Source organism: Aedes albopictus, chromosome 3, assembly GCF_035046485.1.
Source record: "Aedes albopictus strain Foshan chromosome 3, AalbF5, whole genome shotgun sequence".
Taxonomy (NCBI): Eukaryota; Metazoa; Arthropoda; class Insecta; order Diptera; family Culicidae; genus Aedes; species Aedes albopictus.
This window is the reverse complement of record NC_085138.1, coordinates 338,523,075-338,538,827: the sequence shown is the minus strand read 5'-3', so window position 1 is coordinate 338,538,827 and position 15,753 is coordinate 338,523,075. Positions and strand designations below refer to the sequence as shown.

Sequence of the window (15,753 nt, the reverse complement as noted above, 5' to 3'; positions counted from 1 at the left end):
CTTTCAAAAAACTTACTAGGATTTCTTCAGAAATGGACTCCTCCATGAACTCTATTGAAAAATATTTGTTCGATTCATTCGGGTTCTTTTTGCAGGGATTCCTATAAAAACTGCCTTAGGGGTTCCTTCACAATTTTTTTGAAGGATTCTTTCAAAAAATCTCCAATTGCTTTTATAGATTCGATAAATTTGACTAATAATTTCTCAAGCAATATCTCCAGTTTTTCCTCCATAGATTTCTTCACAAGTTTTTCCAAGGATTTCTTTGAAAAAAAAAACTTCCACAAATTTTTCGGTAATTTTTTCATGGACCCTTGCTGAAAATCATTCTAAGATTCAATTAAAAATTTTTTCACGATTTCCTGAAAAAATCACCCAGGAATTCTTTAAGTTTTTTTCAGGCACTCCTTTGGAAATTCCTCGCAGATCATTTCGTATGAAATTCCAAAGAAATCCAGTCCGAAATTCTTTCACAAAATTTTCTAGAGATTCCTTCAGACTTTAGAACGTTCTCCGGAACTTTCTCCAAGATTTCCTTATAAAAGTTTTGAACGTAAAACTTCCAAAACTGTTGCATCAATGAATTTATTCAGTTTTTTAATAGAGTTTTTCCACAAATTTTTCAAAGCATTCATCAAGCATTCATTTTCCATAAACTTTCTCAAAAATCTTCCATAGGTTTTTTTAGATGATTCACGGATCCATTGAGACTAAGACAATCAGAACTCCTTTAAAAATTTCTCAGAAGATTTCTAAAGAATTTTCTCCAAGGATTGCTTTAGAAATTCTATAGGAGATTATCAAGAAAATTTTCAAAGTTTCTTCACACTCCCTTTGATATTCCTTAAAGAAATTTTTCTTCCAGAAATTGCTCCAAAGATTTCTTAAGAAAGTCTTAGAAAATCCTCCAAGGATTTCTTCAGAATTGTTTCTACAAATTCTTTCAGAGATTCTCATAAGATTTTTTTATGGAAAGGCTGGAATCTCTTGCAGAGATTCCTGCAGAAATTAGCACAGAGATTCCATCAGAAATTCCGCTGGATATTCCTCTATGTATTTTCTCAGAAATTCCTCCAGGATTTCCTAAAGAAATTCAATAAAACAATATTTACGATTTTTATCAGGGGATTTCCAAAAATATCTCAAGAGGTTTTGTTGGGTATTACACCAGGGGTTTTCAGATGTTTCTTCAGGTATTCCTTGTGGAATTTCTACAAAAAATCCATCTATGAATTCTTAAAATATTCCTGTTCATTTCAGAAATTCGTTCAGAATATCATTTAGAATTTTCGTCAGATTTTTTTTAATTCCTTCTGAAATTTCTTCAGCGATACTTTCGGAAATATCTTTGAAGACTTTCTCAATATTCCTAGAATTACTTCAGAAATTCCAGCAGGGGTTTCTTCAAAAGCTGTTCCATATATTCTTCCAGAAGTTGTTGCAGTAGTTTCTTCAGAAATTGCTCAAGCGGTTCCTTCAGAGATTCCTTCAGGAATTAATTCATGGGATTGCTCCAGTGAAGTTGTGCGGAAATTGGGGAATCTTGTCTAACTTGCTCTGATTTTACCATGACAGCACTGGAAATAATTTATCACGCATTTTGTCAATAATTTGTCGAAGTATTAAAATGTCCTTTTTGTGGAACTTGCTACATTTTTTTGAAATCAATCAGCTACACTCCCGTTCAAAAGTTTGGGGTCACCCCCTCAAAAACATGTCATTTTTTTAGGCCCATATCTCCGCCAATTTGCGTCCGATTTCAAAACCCTAGGTTTCATTCAAAAGATAATAAGTCAAAGAAACCTTGAACATGATTTAAAAGAAACTTTTTCAAAAAATTTTGTATGTAAACTTAACCCAAAGTTGCCAAATTTTCTAAAAAATGAATATAAACTTACGGCAGTGTCGCTGGAAGTTGGGTCGACCAAATTTTAAGATGACAGCGGTAATATGACATATTTTCTATTAGCTTTCAACTGCTTTTTACAGAATTTAGCTAAAAAATCTAGAAAAAAAGTTATTAAGTAAATTAATCCTTGATGTCATCGATCAAAAGTTTGGGGTCACCCCTCAATATGATGTATCGGCCAAAAGTTTGGGGTCACTTTCGTAAAACATGGGAAAGTGATTTGGTGATATCTTCGTCATCTATAGTTCAATTTTAATTATTTTTGGCTCATTTCAAAGATAATTAACTAAATTTACGTTTGATGTCTTCAACTTAACGTATTTAACGATTTTTGTATATAAAAATGTTATGTAAAGTTAGCACATTTTACCACGCTTCAAAAAATGAGGCAACTTTACGTTAAGTTTTAGTATGTAAATTTCAACAAATATGTGTGGTTCAATGTCTATGCAGTAAGTATCATTCATTTTGTTTCAAATAAGCCAAGAAGAATTAAAATTGAATGAAAGATGACAAAGATATCAACAAATCACTTTTCCATGTTTTACGATAGTGACCCCAAACTTTTGGCCGATACAGCATTTTGAGGGGTGACCCCAAACTTTTGGTCGATGACATCAAGGATTAATTTACTTAATAACTTTTTTTTCTAGATATTTTAGCTAAATTCTGTAAAAAGCAGTTGAAAGCTAATAGAAAATGGGTCATATTACCGCTGTCATCTTAAAATTTGGTCGACCCAACTTCCAGCGACACTGCCGTAAGTTTATATTCATTTTTTAGAAAATTTGGCAACTTTGGGTTAAGTTTACATACAAATTTTTTTGAAAAAGTTTCTTTTAAATCATGTTCAAAGTTTCTTTGACTTATTATCTTTTGAATGAAACCTAGGGTTTTGAAATCGGACGCAAATTGGCGGAGATATGGGCCTAAAAAAATGACATGTTTTTGAGGGGGTGACCCCAAACTTTTGAACGGGAGTGTAAGTACAGACCAAGATAGTATAAGACAATATCAGGAACATATTACAATTCTCGGTTACGAAGTTATAAGAAATTATGAAAGAAGTTTATTAGAAGGCTTTGAGGAAAAGTCTGGCGAATGGGCAGTTTGCACGCATCCGCCAAAAATGTTGTCATTGCTAAGGGCTCTGTAAAACATATCGCCAGAGAACTGTTACAACTGGCTATGTTGTTACTTTCCTTCAAAACATATTTATATTCAAGACAATTAGAGGGAATTTAAATGAACTGTATTTAGCATCTTGAATCTTTAAACGATGTTGAAATTTAAGAAAATATGATGTTTTATTAGCAAACTAATATAATCTTTATGATTTTCTTCCGTGTTAAGAATTTTAACTTAAAAGTTTTTTAAAAGCTAATAGTCATAATTGGTCAATATTTCATTGCTTTCGGTTCATTGAATCCGGAGATATAACAGATTAAAAATGGCTATCGGATAACTATACCTTCTTTTAGAATCTTTATAACTTCATGCAGAATAGCCCGGTCTTTTCCAAATTTTGTCCACTGATTCACAACTAGTAGATCAACTTACAGTGAAAATTTGAGAACTTTTGATGAACTTTTCGAAAAGTTACAGCCATTTGATTTTTTTTTTGAGAAGGGATAATTTTGCCTGTCCTGATTGTCTATCCCCTGTATAACTTATGCCGTTTTTCTTTACTACCCAGTTCCAACCTGTTTTGGAACTGGATCACATTACAGTTTCAATCCCAACCCGACTTACGCTGAAATTTGTTTGACGTTTACTTGTTTACACATTTTCCGCCGATCCAGTTCCAACCCAGCTTAAAAAAGAAAAACGTTATAAAAATGTCATGAGGTGTATGCTTTGGCGCTATTATGGGTGATCCACAAAACAATCAATTGAAGTGAAGTGCTCCGCGTGTCAAAATGCTGAAAACCCCTGCATTATAAGTCATATGATAACAAACAACACGTTTTAAACTGATTGTATAATAAAAAAAAATACTATTTAAAAAGGTACATAAAATCGAGGTAAAATGTACATAAACCAAGCTTGAAACCAAGTACCCAGATTTTTGGCAAAATGTCCGACCGATGTCAAGCAGTACACGCTAAGTCCAAAGGGAAGTATTATGAAAATCGAATGTACCTCAAATGTTATTCCATGGGATCGTAGATTTGGTCCTCTAGTTTCAGAATCTGTGCGGCTTAAAATATTTCATCTTGGGTTTTCCGATTTTTTTGATTTTTTTCCCATTTTCCCATACAAATGGCGAAAGAAGTCATTTTAAGGTAAATTTCATCCCATATAAAAATGTATGAAAAAAAACCCAAGATGGATTATTTTAAATCGCACATATTCTGAATCTAGAGGTCCAAAAATACGGTTCTATCGAATAAACTTTGAAGTACATTCAGTTTTCATATTACTTCCCTTCGGACATAGCGTGCAGTACTGGTAAAAAAAAGAATTCATAAAGTTCTATCAACCACTGCATATCTTTTCCATGAACCATCAGCCCTACATTCGGCAAAGTAAATTCAACAAAATACCTTTAAAAAATTTGCCATAACTGTGAAGTATGGGTGGCATAAGAATATCTTATAAAAATTGATCATGTTTATTATGACATCCCGAATAGAAAAATACAATTCATGGTATCTTGCATATTATACAATGCTTATTGAGCGAATGATAATCATTCAAGGAATAATAATAATAGTCACATGATCTGGATTTACTTTGGTAAGTGATATGATTCATGCAAATTATATTACACTTAGGGATCCATTAAGTACGTCATGCTAGAATTGGGAATTTTTGAACCCCTCCCCCTCTCCCTTCGTATAGGTTTCTCCTATACTTAAGGCTCAAGCATTCTTCATCATATTTCGGTAATAGACAAGCAGTTTTTTCGTTGTAAATCAAAACAATGCCCACGAAAATGTATTCATTGCATTACATTCCTCATGTGGAATGCAGTGAATCCATTTTCGTTGCCAAATTGTTTGATTTGAACGAAAAAACTGCTTTCAAACAATGATGCAAATTATCACCTCACTAGTGCTCATCACAACTCATCAACTGTATATTTATCGCGTGCGATTGAACTGTGCACTGATCAGCGATGACCAGCAGCAAAGAGGTGGCAAAACGAACATGATGTAAATCACAAACGATTTTGCACACATCTGACTGTGCCGCCACACGCTCGCCCGAACAGCCGAACCATACCGAATAGGTTGGTTTGCGAAGCTACGGCACGAACGCTCGACACGCACACAGAAGCAACATTCGCATGTACCGATACCATACTAATATAGCTTCCAGCCAACGATGCTTCGCGATAAGCTGTCGAAAAGCATCGAAAGCGATGAAAAGAGATGCTTGGCTAGAACGCAACGGCTCAACGACGAAAAGGAAGAGTCAACTATGCTGATCAGTGTTGAGTCCGTTCGTGTGCTACTCGTATGGGAGGTTGATTGAATAAAGCGAGGATGGGTGAAAACGTATTCGTTGTCGAAAGCAAATCGCATCATTTCGCGAATGTTTTCATCAAATAGCAACCTTGCTTTCAAATGTTTGATGATGACGATGATTTCAATGACGAATGGTTCAACGTTAATACATTACTTGTCACACTTAACCTTTGCTTCTAACCCCCTCACTTTCAAGGACTTTTTGGAGAAACTCCAGGAGAAATCCTAGGCATGAGTTTTTTCTGGTCGAAGGTGAGGAGAAAACCATGTAGAAATAGCATCAAAATGTGCTGGATAAGTTCCAGCAGAATCTTAGCAAACACTCCTTGAGTAGGAATAGGGACCCAAGCAGGAATGACTTCAAAAATGCCAGAAAAAATATTTAGAGGAATGACAGAATGAATCCTAGGAAATATCTTTGGAATTCCTTGAGGAATCAACAACAGAAACCACAGTGGAAATTCCTGGAGGAATTCTATAAAGAACTTCTGGGGCAATTGTAGCAGGCATTCCTAGAGAAATTCAAGCAGACATGAAACCCAGTAAGAATTTATGGAGGAATCATAGACGTATCCTTGGAAAACCTCTGAAGGAACTCCTTAAGGCGAAACTGGATCCATTTCCTCACTTTTTGGTTTTTGATTTTTTATAAAATAACGAAGCAATATTGTCAAAGTCGGTTTTCGTGCACATGTAGAGTATGGACCAAGGTATCTCCTGATTTTTTTTGTGGTGGAAAATGTTTTTCGTTTTTGCAGAAACCATTTTTGAATAAAATTTTACAAAAAAAAATGGTTTCTTCAAAAATGGAAAACTTTCCACCACAAAATTCAGAAGATACCTTGATCCATGCTTTACAAGTGCACAAAAACAGATTTTTAAAATATTTCTTCGTTATTTAATAAAAAATCAAAAACCAAAAAAATGAGGAAATGCTTCCAGATTCGCCTTAACCCTTTGGAGACGGATGGGTCATATGTGCCCAGCTGTGAAAATCGACCATAACAAACGTGTTCTAGACCAGCCAGGTTGCATCCAGATAGGTGAAAATGCCGTCTTCAAAGGGTTAAGGCCGCTTTTCCAAACTTTGGGTCGCCTCATACAGTAACCGACATCATATAGTGATAACACTTTCTAATCAAAACTACATGCAAAAATGATAGAATACACCTTTCAATGATTGCACTTCATCCAATCTACATTATTCAAGTAATCTGTGTTTGATTTCTGATAAGATTAACAAAGTTAAAAAAAAAGGTATGACAAAAGCGATCTTTTCTTCTGTACTTCTGTACTTAGCAATTTCTGAAACATTAAAATTTCACCAAGTTTTGTGATTTTTAGGGTGATTTGGGGCAAATTTATTTATTGGTGTCAATAATTCAGCCAAATCACAATAACACTAGTTTACAAAATAAAACGAAAGTCGTGAACTTCAGTCAACGACCAAAATTTTTGAAGCATAATTTAGCGCTGATTTCGAAACCGTGCTTCAAATTACGGGCATGGTGGTCTAGTGGCTACCGCTTCTGATTCGTATGCAGAAGGTCATGGGTTCAATCCCTGGCCCGTCCCTTTTCATCCTACTTTGTATCTTTCTATCCACTTTATCTCTCTCTCTCTCTCTCTTCTCTATATATACAACTCATGTATATTCATATGTTCATAGCCATCGCTAGAACCAGAAACGAATTGGAAAAAAAGTCGTTTCCCTCCCTTCCAATTTCCACTCACAGCACAGTGTATATAACGCCTACAAGTTATGCAACCAAAGCGTGCTGTGCCGCTTGACCTTATTCACCTCATTCACCACACAATCTATCACCTTACGAACACTATAAATAACCCCCTATCCATGGATCGCATCACCGACCCAACGGTGACTCCCAGATCTCCCATCCTTTCCGTCTAACAAATACCCCAGTCCGTGCGAGTTGTGGGGACGCAGAGTGCTCTCGGTCTTTAGTAGCAACAACCAGCACACTCTAACATTCCTTTCCCTTCCCAACTGACTATAAGGACGTGGCCGGCGCCGGTATTGATCCAAAATGTATGAGCTGCTAGAATTGCACTTTGAGAATAAGTGGAGTGTCCCAGCCCTTATTCATTTGGATCTCAGTGCAATTGGTACCAGCTCAGATCAATAACGGAGTAGCAACCATTGACATGTATAGTCAGATTTGATCGTTTGATCGTTTTGATCGAATATCCAGTTTTACAACTTTTTAAAATATGGAATTTACTAAAATTCAAATATCTTGCGTTTTGTTTAACCAATTTAAAATATTTTTCCATAAATAAAAGCTGAATATAATACCATTCGACCATCTGAATGCAGGTTTTGCGTCCTATTGATGAAATTCAAGATATTGGCGACTTTTGGGGACGATCTTCTTAAAATTTAGCAAATTTTCCAAAAACATATGAAGAAATGTATTTTTTTTCAATAAGAAAAAAAAAACAATTTAAAAATTCTTTCTCAACATTTATTTGACATATCATATGTAGGCGAAATACAGTAAAAAATTCAGTTTAATCGGAGCATTGATTACGGAGAATGAGGTGTGTGAAGTGAGCGACGTTGCTTAAAAATAGAACAAAAAACGATTTCAAATCATCAACCTTGGAAAGTCGAAAAAATTTCCGCTCTACTATAATTTTTTTCCTTCGCGTTTTCGAACTCAGGGCATGATTCTATACCAAAAACGATCATCAGCTTACCGATTTCAAAAATGCTGTAAACTAGTGTAATTATCCAAACACTCTAGGATTGTTCCTATATATTTTGAATACGCAAAAACTAGGAGCATAGTCATTGACGTAATCCATTGTTTATGTTGTGTACACACTTGAAAACAAGTCGTTTTACTATTATTTTCCTTCTTGAACCTTCATAAATTACGTAATTTTCAAGAAGTACGGTAAATGTGTAAAGACAGGAGGAAAAAGCTCAGCAGCAATGGAACATTTAATAGAAAAAAAGAATATTTTTCAATAAATATGTTTATCATAACAAATATCATTTACCTTACATAACCACTGATAAGTCAATTTAAAGTGTCCTTTAATGCAAATGTTTAAATTTTGTACGAGGCAGTAGATGAATTACAGAACAGAGGTCATAAATCGACAAAAATGCTACGCTCTTCATGGATGTCCCATCACCATGCTGCATGCATGCATGCGACAGAGATAACAGCGATCACCTATTTGAACAAACTACCTCCAATTGAAAAAAATTAAAACTTTCCATAAGCTGCTCAACTGCGTATTAATGGTATTAATACGACGCTCAGGGTATTTATCGGCCAGAGATTCAACCTGTCGCTCTCTGTCTCGCTCACGCCCAGCAAGCAAGCAAGCAAGGACTCCATATAGCACTGTTCAAAACAAGAAAATACGCCGCTGCGTTGTTGGTTGCAGTTTGCTCACATGCAGACTCACACGTCCGTGTTTATTCGGTAACAGACGATCGAGCAAAACAGTCTCGTCTCAAATTTAATCCCACGGATCAAGTGTAACTGCTATAAGAGCACCGCCACGGGCGTCCCTATCTGGGGCCCTATCCCTATTTCCGGGCCCTAAATAGGGACCCACGTTCACACCGGTAGTATCTAAACGGGAAAGCAAAATAAGGACGCAGCATAGAATTAGCGGTGAGTCCCCACATTTGGGGCCCCACTCATTTCTTGCACTGGGTTGCTAATTCGATTGTTTGCGTGACGTCACTTTATTTACATTTTGCGTTTCTTTATTTACATTTTGCATTTTGAAGTGAGCGACCGTCTGTAAAATGAACAGCAGTGGAATCAAAGCGAGAGGCAAGAATTGGACATCCGGCGAAGATGAGGCACTTTGTCTTGCATGGCTGGATGTTTCCCAGGACCCTATCGTATCGACAAACCAAAAAGCTGAAACGCTTTATGGCAGGATCCACCAAAAGTTTGGAGAAATTTGCCGAGAGAAAACCCTAGCTGTTGATCCGGAACTACGGGGCGTCAAAGGAATAAAATCCAGATGGTCATGCATCAACAAAAGTGTGAGCAAGTTTGCTGGCTGCCTGGCCCAGATTAAATGCCGACAACAAAGTGGTGCTGCACCCGAGGACGAACTGCAACAAGCGCTGATGCTGTACAACACAAAGGAGAATGCACCATTCAGCCTGATGCATTGCTTCAAAATTTTGGAAAAAGCTCCAAAGTGGAGCCAGCATCTCACAATAAAACAGGTAGGTTTTTCATAGCTTTAGTGTGTATTTGCGAAAAACTAACATTTTCATCCACACAGAACTCAACACCTACAACAAAACGTAAACGGTCAACAACTTCTCAGGAACCGGAAGAGGAGGCTGTTGAATTGCCTGGTTGTGAAGATGGAAACTCTTCCGCAGCTGGAAGCTCTCGTCCAATGGGACAGAAAGCAAGCAAAACTGCAGAAGGCTCAAGGAAAAGTTTGGCTGCTGCTAGTATTGCTATGGCAGATAATGGGAGAGTCCTGGCCAATTTAACTAAACAAAAGCTCGAGGACAGCATCCAGAGGACTGCAGCATATAAGCAAATGGTTAATCATGCTATAATGTCTGTAGACGTGGAGAAAATGAGTGGCGTTGCGCGAGAATATTATCTGCTTGAGCAGACCCGTATTCTTAACGAAACCAGAAAAGCGGCTGGAAATATCGTGGAGCAGACATACGAAGAGATTCTTTCTGAAGTGCCCATCAATGAAGACTGCATCGAAGTCAGCAGCAAGGTTACTTTTTCGGAGGAGCTAACCGAACCGGAGGATGAAGTTGATGATGATTTGATTTCGCAGACCGACTCGGAATAACAATTATCTCATTATTTCGTTGCGAAAGTTATCACGTATCGTTCTAAGTTTTATTTCATTTTGGTGTTGTATTGCTATTTGGTTATTGATCATATGCTACAGTAATAAATAAACAATTTCATTAACTAAATAAAAATTCAAATCAATCCAGGAAAAAAGCAATTAATAATTCAATTAATACATTTGAATAGGGCCAATCTGGTTTTCGCAAGCAAACATGTTTCTGCTTCTGTATGGCTACAATCTGTTAGTGTTGTGGATGTGCGTGGGTGGATACTGATGGGCCCCAAAGAGACAGAAACGTATTTGTTTACAAAAAGCAGATCTTCCTTTTTTAAATGCTTTAGCTGAATTGTATCGAGAGGGCAGTTTATAAAGGAAAATGGGGCCGTGTAATATGTTCCTTCAAAATATTAGTGATAAGCTTAGATATTTCTTTTTGACTTAAACTTTTGAAATAAAACAGTTGCTTTATTTGACTGATTTCTATTCAAGTGTATTTGTATAAGATAACCACAGAATCAAAACCTTTACTTAAACTTCTTCCCCCTTAACTGCCCATAAATGCTCGATTAGGTCATTCCTCAATTGGTAATGCTGGTTTGTATCATGAACGGTTTTGTATCGTGATAAAAACGACTCAAATTTCTCCTTATTATCTGCGTCTATTCGATGGATGTCAGCTGTTATTTCGTTGTTATTAGCTTCATGGTTCGCTTCCAAGAGTAGTGGATCATCCGTCTCATTCTCAATGATCATATTATGGAGAATTACACATGTTTTGATGATTGATTCCAGAGCGTCTTTATTCCAGAGCCTAGCCGGAGTTTTGATGATAGCGAATCTTGCCATCAAGACACCAAAGGCCCGCTCAACGTCCTTTCTGGCCGATTCCTGCATTTGTGCGAAGTTCTAGAGTATGAGAAGAATAGAAGGTACATTTATTTTAAGTGTGTGAAATGCAGATGAGAATCGCTTATTTACCTTCTTTTTTAACCCAATTGGAGAAGAAATCGTCTGTACTAAGGTTGCCAGCGGTGGGTAAATACCATCTGCAAGATAGTATCCAGTGCTGTATTGTCGTCCATTAACTGTATAGTTGGAAACGGGAGCTCTGCCATTGTATATCTCTGAGAACAACGGCGAGCGGTCAAGAACATTTACATCATTATTCGAGCCTGGCATTCCAAAAAAGGCATGCCAAATCCAAAGATCATAACTTGCAACTGCTTCAAGTACGATGGTTGGTTTTTTCTCCTTCCCCCGAAACTGGCCTGCCCATCCTGTAGGGCAATTCTTCCAGATCCAGTGGCAGCAGTCCAACGATCCCAGCATTCCAGGAAAACCACGGTTATTTCCGACATGCAACAATCGCTGCACATCAGAAGACGTCGGATATCGTAAATATTTGGAACCATAAATACGAATAATGGTTTCACAAAATTCGGAAAGACATTTCAGCGCTGTTGTCTCCGCTAATCTGAGGTATTCATCGACAGCATCCGCAGGCACACCATATGCAAGCTGACGTATTGCGGCTGTGCATTTCTGGAGGCTGGTTAACCCTAGTTTACCGGTCGCATCTGGCTTTTGCACGAAATACACGTTTGCAGATTCTATGTCTGCTACAATCTTTGTGAATAAGTTTCGGGACATTCGAAACCGCCGCCGAAACTGCGAATCGGTGTAAGTTGGACTTTCAGAGAAATAATCCTGAAACAATCGCTGAGCTCCTTCATGGGCGCCTCTGTTTATATTTGGTTTTTTGCCGGGTCGAGATCCTCCAGCGTGATTTGTTTCGTACTCTGTCGCAGCTTTTAACAATAGTTCTTGAGAGTAATTAAAGTACTGATGCACTACTTCAAAATCTTCATCATCACTCAAAACCACAGCATCTATTGCCTCTTGGAAATTACTTTCAATTATTGTTTTTGATGCGTTCATTGTTATACGCTTGCACTACCTCCGATAAAAAGTATAGAGTCACTTTTAGCAACGCACGGTGGAAAATCGATATGTTTTTGAAGTCCCTAAACCCAAAATAGAAACCACTGGTGGGAAGGTGGGGTGCTAACCTAAAATAGCACCCGAAAATGAGAGGTATAATAGGGATAGCGATGAGGACTCCCGTGGCGGTGCTCTAAGTACATATTCGCAAAATTTGCTCAAAACGAACCAATACCATCTACCAACCAACATCAGCCACGCGTATCAGGTGTCGTTGGTGTTTCAAGTGGTGCATTCTTTTGTGGGCGTGTACCCATTATATTCGCAAAAAAAAAATCGCACAATCATCGTATCTCAGGTAAGTCACGAGCGAGCAGGTATCCAAGGCGCACGGCCACAAATTAAGCCTCATTAACAACTGTCCGTTATCAGGATTGCCGAAAAGAAGTACAAAAAAATGTGACCGAGCAAATAAAGAGCTTCCCCCCTGGGGCGATAAGCGTGCACTAAACAAGCGTGCTAACAAGTGTTCAGTTCACCCTTTCTGTTGTTTCTAGCTCGAGCCCCTGCTGATGATCTGCTGAAAGGAAGGAGTCTCATTCTCATCGATAAGCCAAATCCATCAATCCGCACCGCCTCTCAACCCTTCAGCGTTGCCCACGCCTCTTACCAGTAAAACAAGTGCGCGCCTTTGTGCCCTCCATCACACAGTGGGAGAAAACTAGCTCAAATGCCTAAAAAATATACCAATCACTTCGATGCTAGATTTGATAAAATTTTCTTTTCATAAAAAAAAAAAACATTACGAGCCAGTTTGCGAAAGTCGTAACTCCGTTTTGTATCAATTTTCTCCGATTATCTGAATTTTCAGGGATTGGGATTGGTTCTCCATATAAGAGATCTGGCCGATTTTCATATTCTTTTCTTAGGGGGAAGTAGGGTGAAAAGGTCATCAAAAATGCTATGCTTAAAAGCAAAGCAAAGCAAAAGATAACCGTAGGGGAACAGAGGCCAAAATGCCAAGATGGTGTAGAATGGCCTAACTCATAAAATCATTCCTGAATGGGACTTGATCAATGCTATAGGTCAATGGTTTCAAGATTACCTTACCTTACCGATCAGGCTTAACCCTTTATAAGGCAGTGGCAACTATATTGCCACCTACCGTTCGTATTTTTTTCTGTTTAATAACAATTTATTTCGAACTTTTTTTTTTGGTTTACGCAAAAATGGGATTACTAATAACGCTTGGTATTTTTTTGGTACTAAACAAAGCTTTAACAACAATTTGGGAGCCATTTGTAGTCTCAAAAATGGTTAAATTTGGCCGCGTGAAGAAAATTAGCTCAAACTTATTGTAAAATTATAGATTTGGCAAATATTTTAAGAAATAATCAAATTATGGGTTGACATGAGCTGAACTACACAGTTTATATTATGGGGTAAGCCCACATCCACTCTAAAATCTCTTTTCCGGCTTTTTGTCGAAGTCAAGAGCAGAAAAGTACCCTGAACGGGCAGTGGCAAGAATATTGCCACCAGCGCTGGTGGCCTAAACGGGCAGTGGCAACTATATTGCCACCTCAAAAGCTTGTTTTTGGGGTAAACGGGCAGTGGCAACTATATTGCCACCAGCGTTTTTGGGCTTAACGGGCAGTGGCAACTATATTGCCACCTAGATTTTTGAGAGTTTCTTTGAAACAAAAATTGTGTTGTACATGTAATCATGTATATAATCATTTCCATTATAGTATGCGTTGACAACTCTTCTAGTTTTCTCGGCCTTATAAAGGGTTAAGGCCGCGGTGGCCTCTGCTGTACATAGTAGCCGTCTCCATTCCACTCGGTCCATGGCTGTTTGTCTCCAGTTCCGCACCCAGCGTAGGGTCCGCAGATCATCCTCCAATCGGTCGACCCACCTAGCTCGCTGCGCACCGCGTCTTCTTGTACCGGTCGGATGACTCTCGAGAACCATTTTAGTCGGGTTGCTATCCGACATCCTCATGACGTGACCCGCCCACCGTAGCCTCCCGATTTTCGCGGTATGGACAATGGTTGGTTCTCTTAACAGCTGATGCAGCTCGTGGTTCATTCGCTTTCTCCAGGTCCCGTCTTTCATCTGCACTCCGCCGTAGATGGTACGCAGCACCTTCGGTTCGAAAACTTCAAGGGCGCGTTGGTCCTCTGCACGTAGGGTCCATGTTTCGTGCCCATAGATGACGACCGCTCTAATCAGCGTTTAGATGGTTAACTTCATGTTACGGCGAACTTTATTCGGTCGTAGAGTTCTGCGGAGTCCAAAGTAAGCTCGATTTCCTGCCGCAATGCGCCTCTGAATTTCTCTGCTGGTGTCGTTGTCGAAGGTCACCAGTGAGCCCAAGTACACGAATTCTTCAACCGCCTCGATTTCATCACCGTCGATATAAATTCGGGGCGGCGGGCGCGGTGATTCCTCCCTGGAGCCCTTTGCCATCATGTACTTTGTCTTCGATTCGCCTGGCTTCACTCTTTAGTCGGATGTACGTTTCCGCCATCGTTTGAAATTTACGAGCAATAATATCAATATCATCGGCGAAACCAAGCAGCTAAACGGACTTCGTGAAAATCGTTCCACTCGTGTTTATCCCCGCTCTCCTAATTACACCCTCTTAAGCAATGATGAACAGCAAGCACGAAAGACCATCACCTTGCCGTAACCCTCTGCGAGATTCGAAGGGACTCGAGAGTGTCCCTGATACTCGAACTACGCACATCACTCGATCCATCGTCGCCTTGATCAATCGTATCAGTTTATCCGGGAATCCGTATTCGTGCATAATCTGCCATAGCTGTTCTCGATCGATTGTATCATACGCCGAATTGAAATCGATGAACAAGTGATGTGTGGGCACGTTGTATTCGCGGCATTTCTGCAACACCTGGCGGATAGCGAACATCTGGTCCGTTGTAGCGCGTTCGCCCATAAATCCAGCCTGATATTGCCCCACGAACTCTCTTGCAGTAGGTGATAGACGGCGGCATAAAATTTGAGAGAGTATCTTGTAGGCAGCGCTCAGTAGTGTGATTGCGCGGTAGTTCCCGCAATCCAACTTGTCGCCCTTTTTGTAGATGGGACACATGATACCTTCCATCCATTCCTCCGGTAATACTTCCTCCTCCCAAATCTTGGTAATGACCCAGTGTAGTGCTCTCACCAGTGCTTCTCAACCGTATTTTAGAAGCTCGCTTGGTAGTTGATCTGCCCCAGCGGCTTTGTTGTTTTTCAACCGGCCAACCTCCTCCTCAATCTCTTGGAGGTCAGGGGCCGGAAGTCTTTCGTCCTGTGCACATACTCCTAGATCTGTTACCACGCCACCTTCGGTACATGCAGAGTCGCCATTTAGGTGCTCATCGTAATGCTGCCGCCACCTCTCGACCACCTCACGCTCGCTCGTGAGAATATTCCCCTGATTATCCCGGCACAAAGCCTCTACGCGAGCGGTTCAGCTTCTCGTAGAACTTTCGTGTGTCGTTAGTGCGGTACAGCTCTTTCATCGCTTCGCGATCTCGTTCTTCCTGCTGGCGCTTCTTCATGCGGAAGACTGAGTTCTGCCTGTT

The 15,753-nt window shown here is 39.1% G+C and overlaps 3 protein-coding genes across 3 annotated transcripts in view; 2 read left to right on the top strand and 1 right to left on the bottom strand.

The window, feature by feature from the left end:
• The first annotated feature begins 9,175 nt into the window (after positions 1 to 9,175).
• Positions 9,176 to 10,209, top strand: LOC109430697 (uncharacterized). Its single transcript, XM_019706769.3, has 2 exons — positions 9,176 to 9,610; positions 9,670 to 10,209. The coding sequence occupies exons 1-2, from the start codon at positions 9,176 to 9,178 to the stop codon at positions 10,207 to 10,209; spliced, it is 975 nt and encodes a 324-aa protein (XP_019562314.1).
• Positions 10,210 to 10,731: 522 nt separating this feature from the next.
• On the bottom strand, positions 10,732 to 12,268 carry LOC109430683 (uncharacterized). The gene is made up of 2 exons (XM_019706762.3): positions 11,194 to 12,268; positions 10,732 to 11,121 (listed from the first exon to the last, which is right to left on the bottom strand). Exons 1-2 carry the CDS (start codon positions 12,151 to 12,153, stop codon positions 10,744 to 10,746), a joined length of 1,338 nt encoding a protein of 445 aa, XP_019562307.1. The 5' UTR covers positions 12,154 to 12,268; the 3' UTR covers positions 10,732 to 10,743.
• A 131-nt stretch (positions 12,269 to 12,399) lies between these two features.
• The window catches only part of LOC115262659 (ornithine aminotransferase, mitochondrial-like), a 30,871-nt gene continuing 27,517 nt past the window's right edge, over positions 12,400 to 15,753 (top strand). The window contains exon 1 of the mRNA XM_029865258.2: positions 12,400 to 12,514. The gene's annotated coding sequence lies outside the window, so the exon portion shown is untranslated. The remainder of the gene's footprint in view (positions 12,515 to 15,753) is intronic.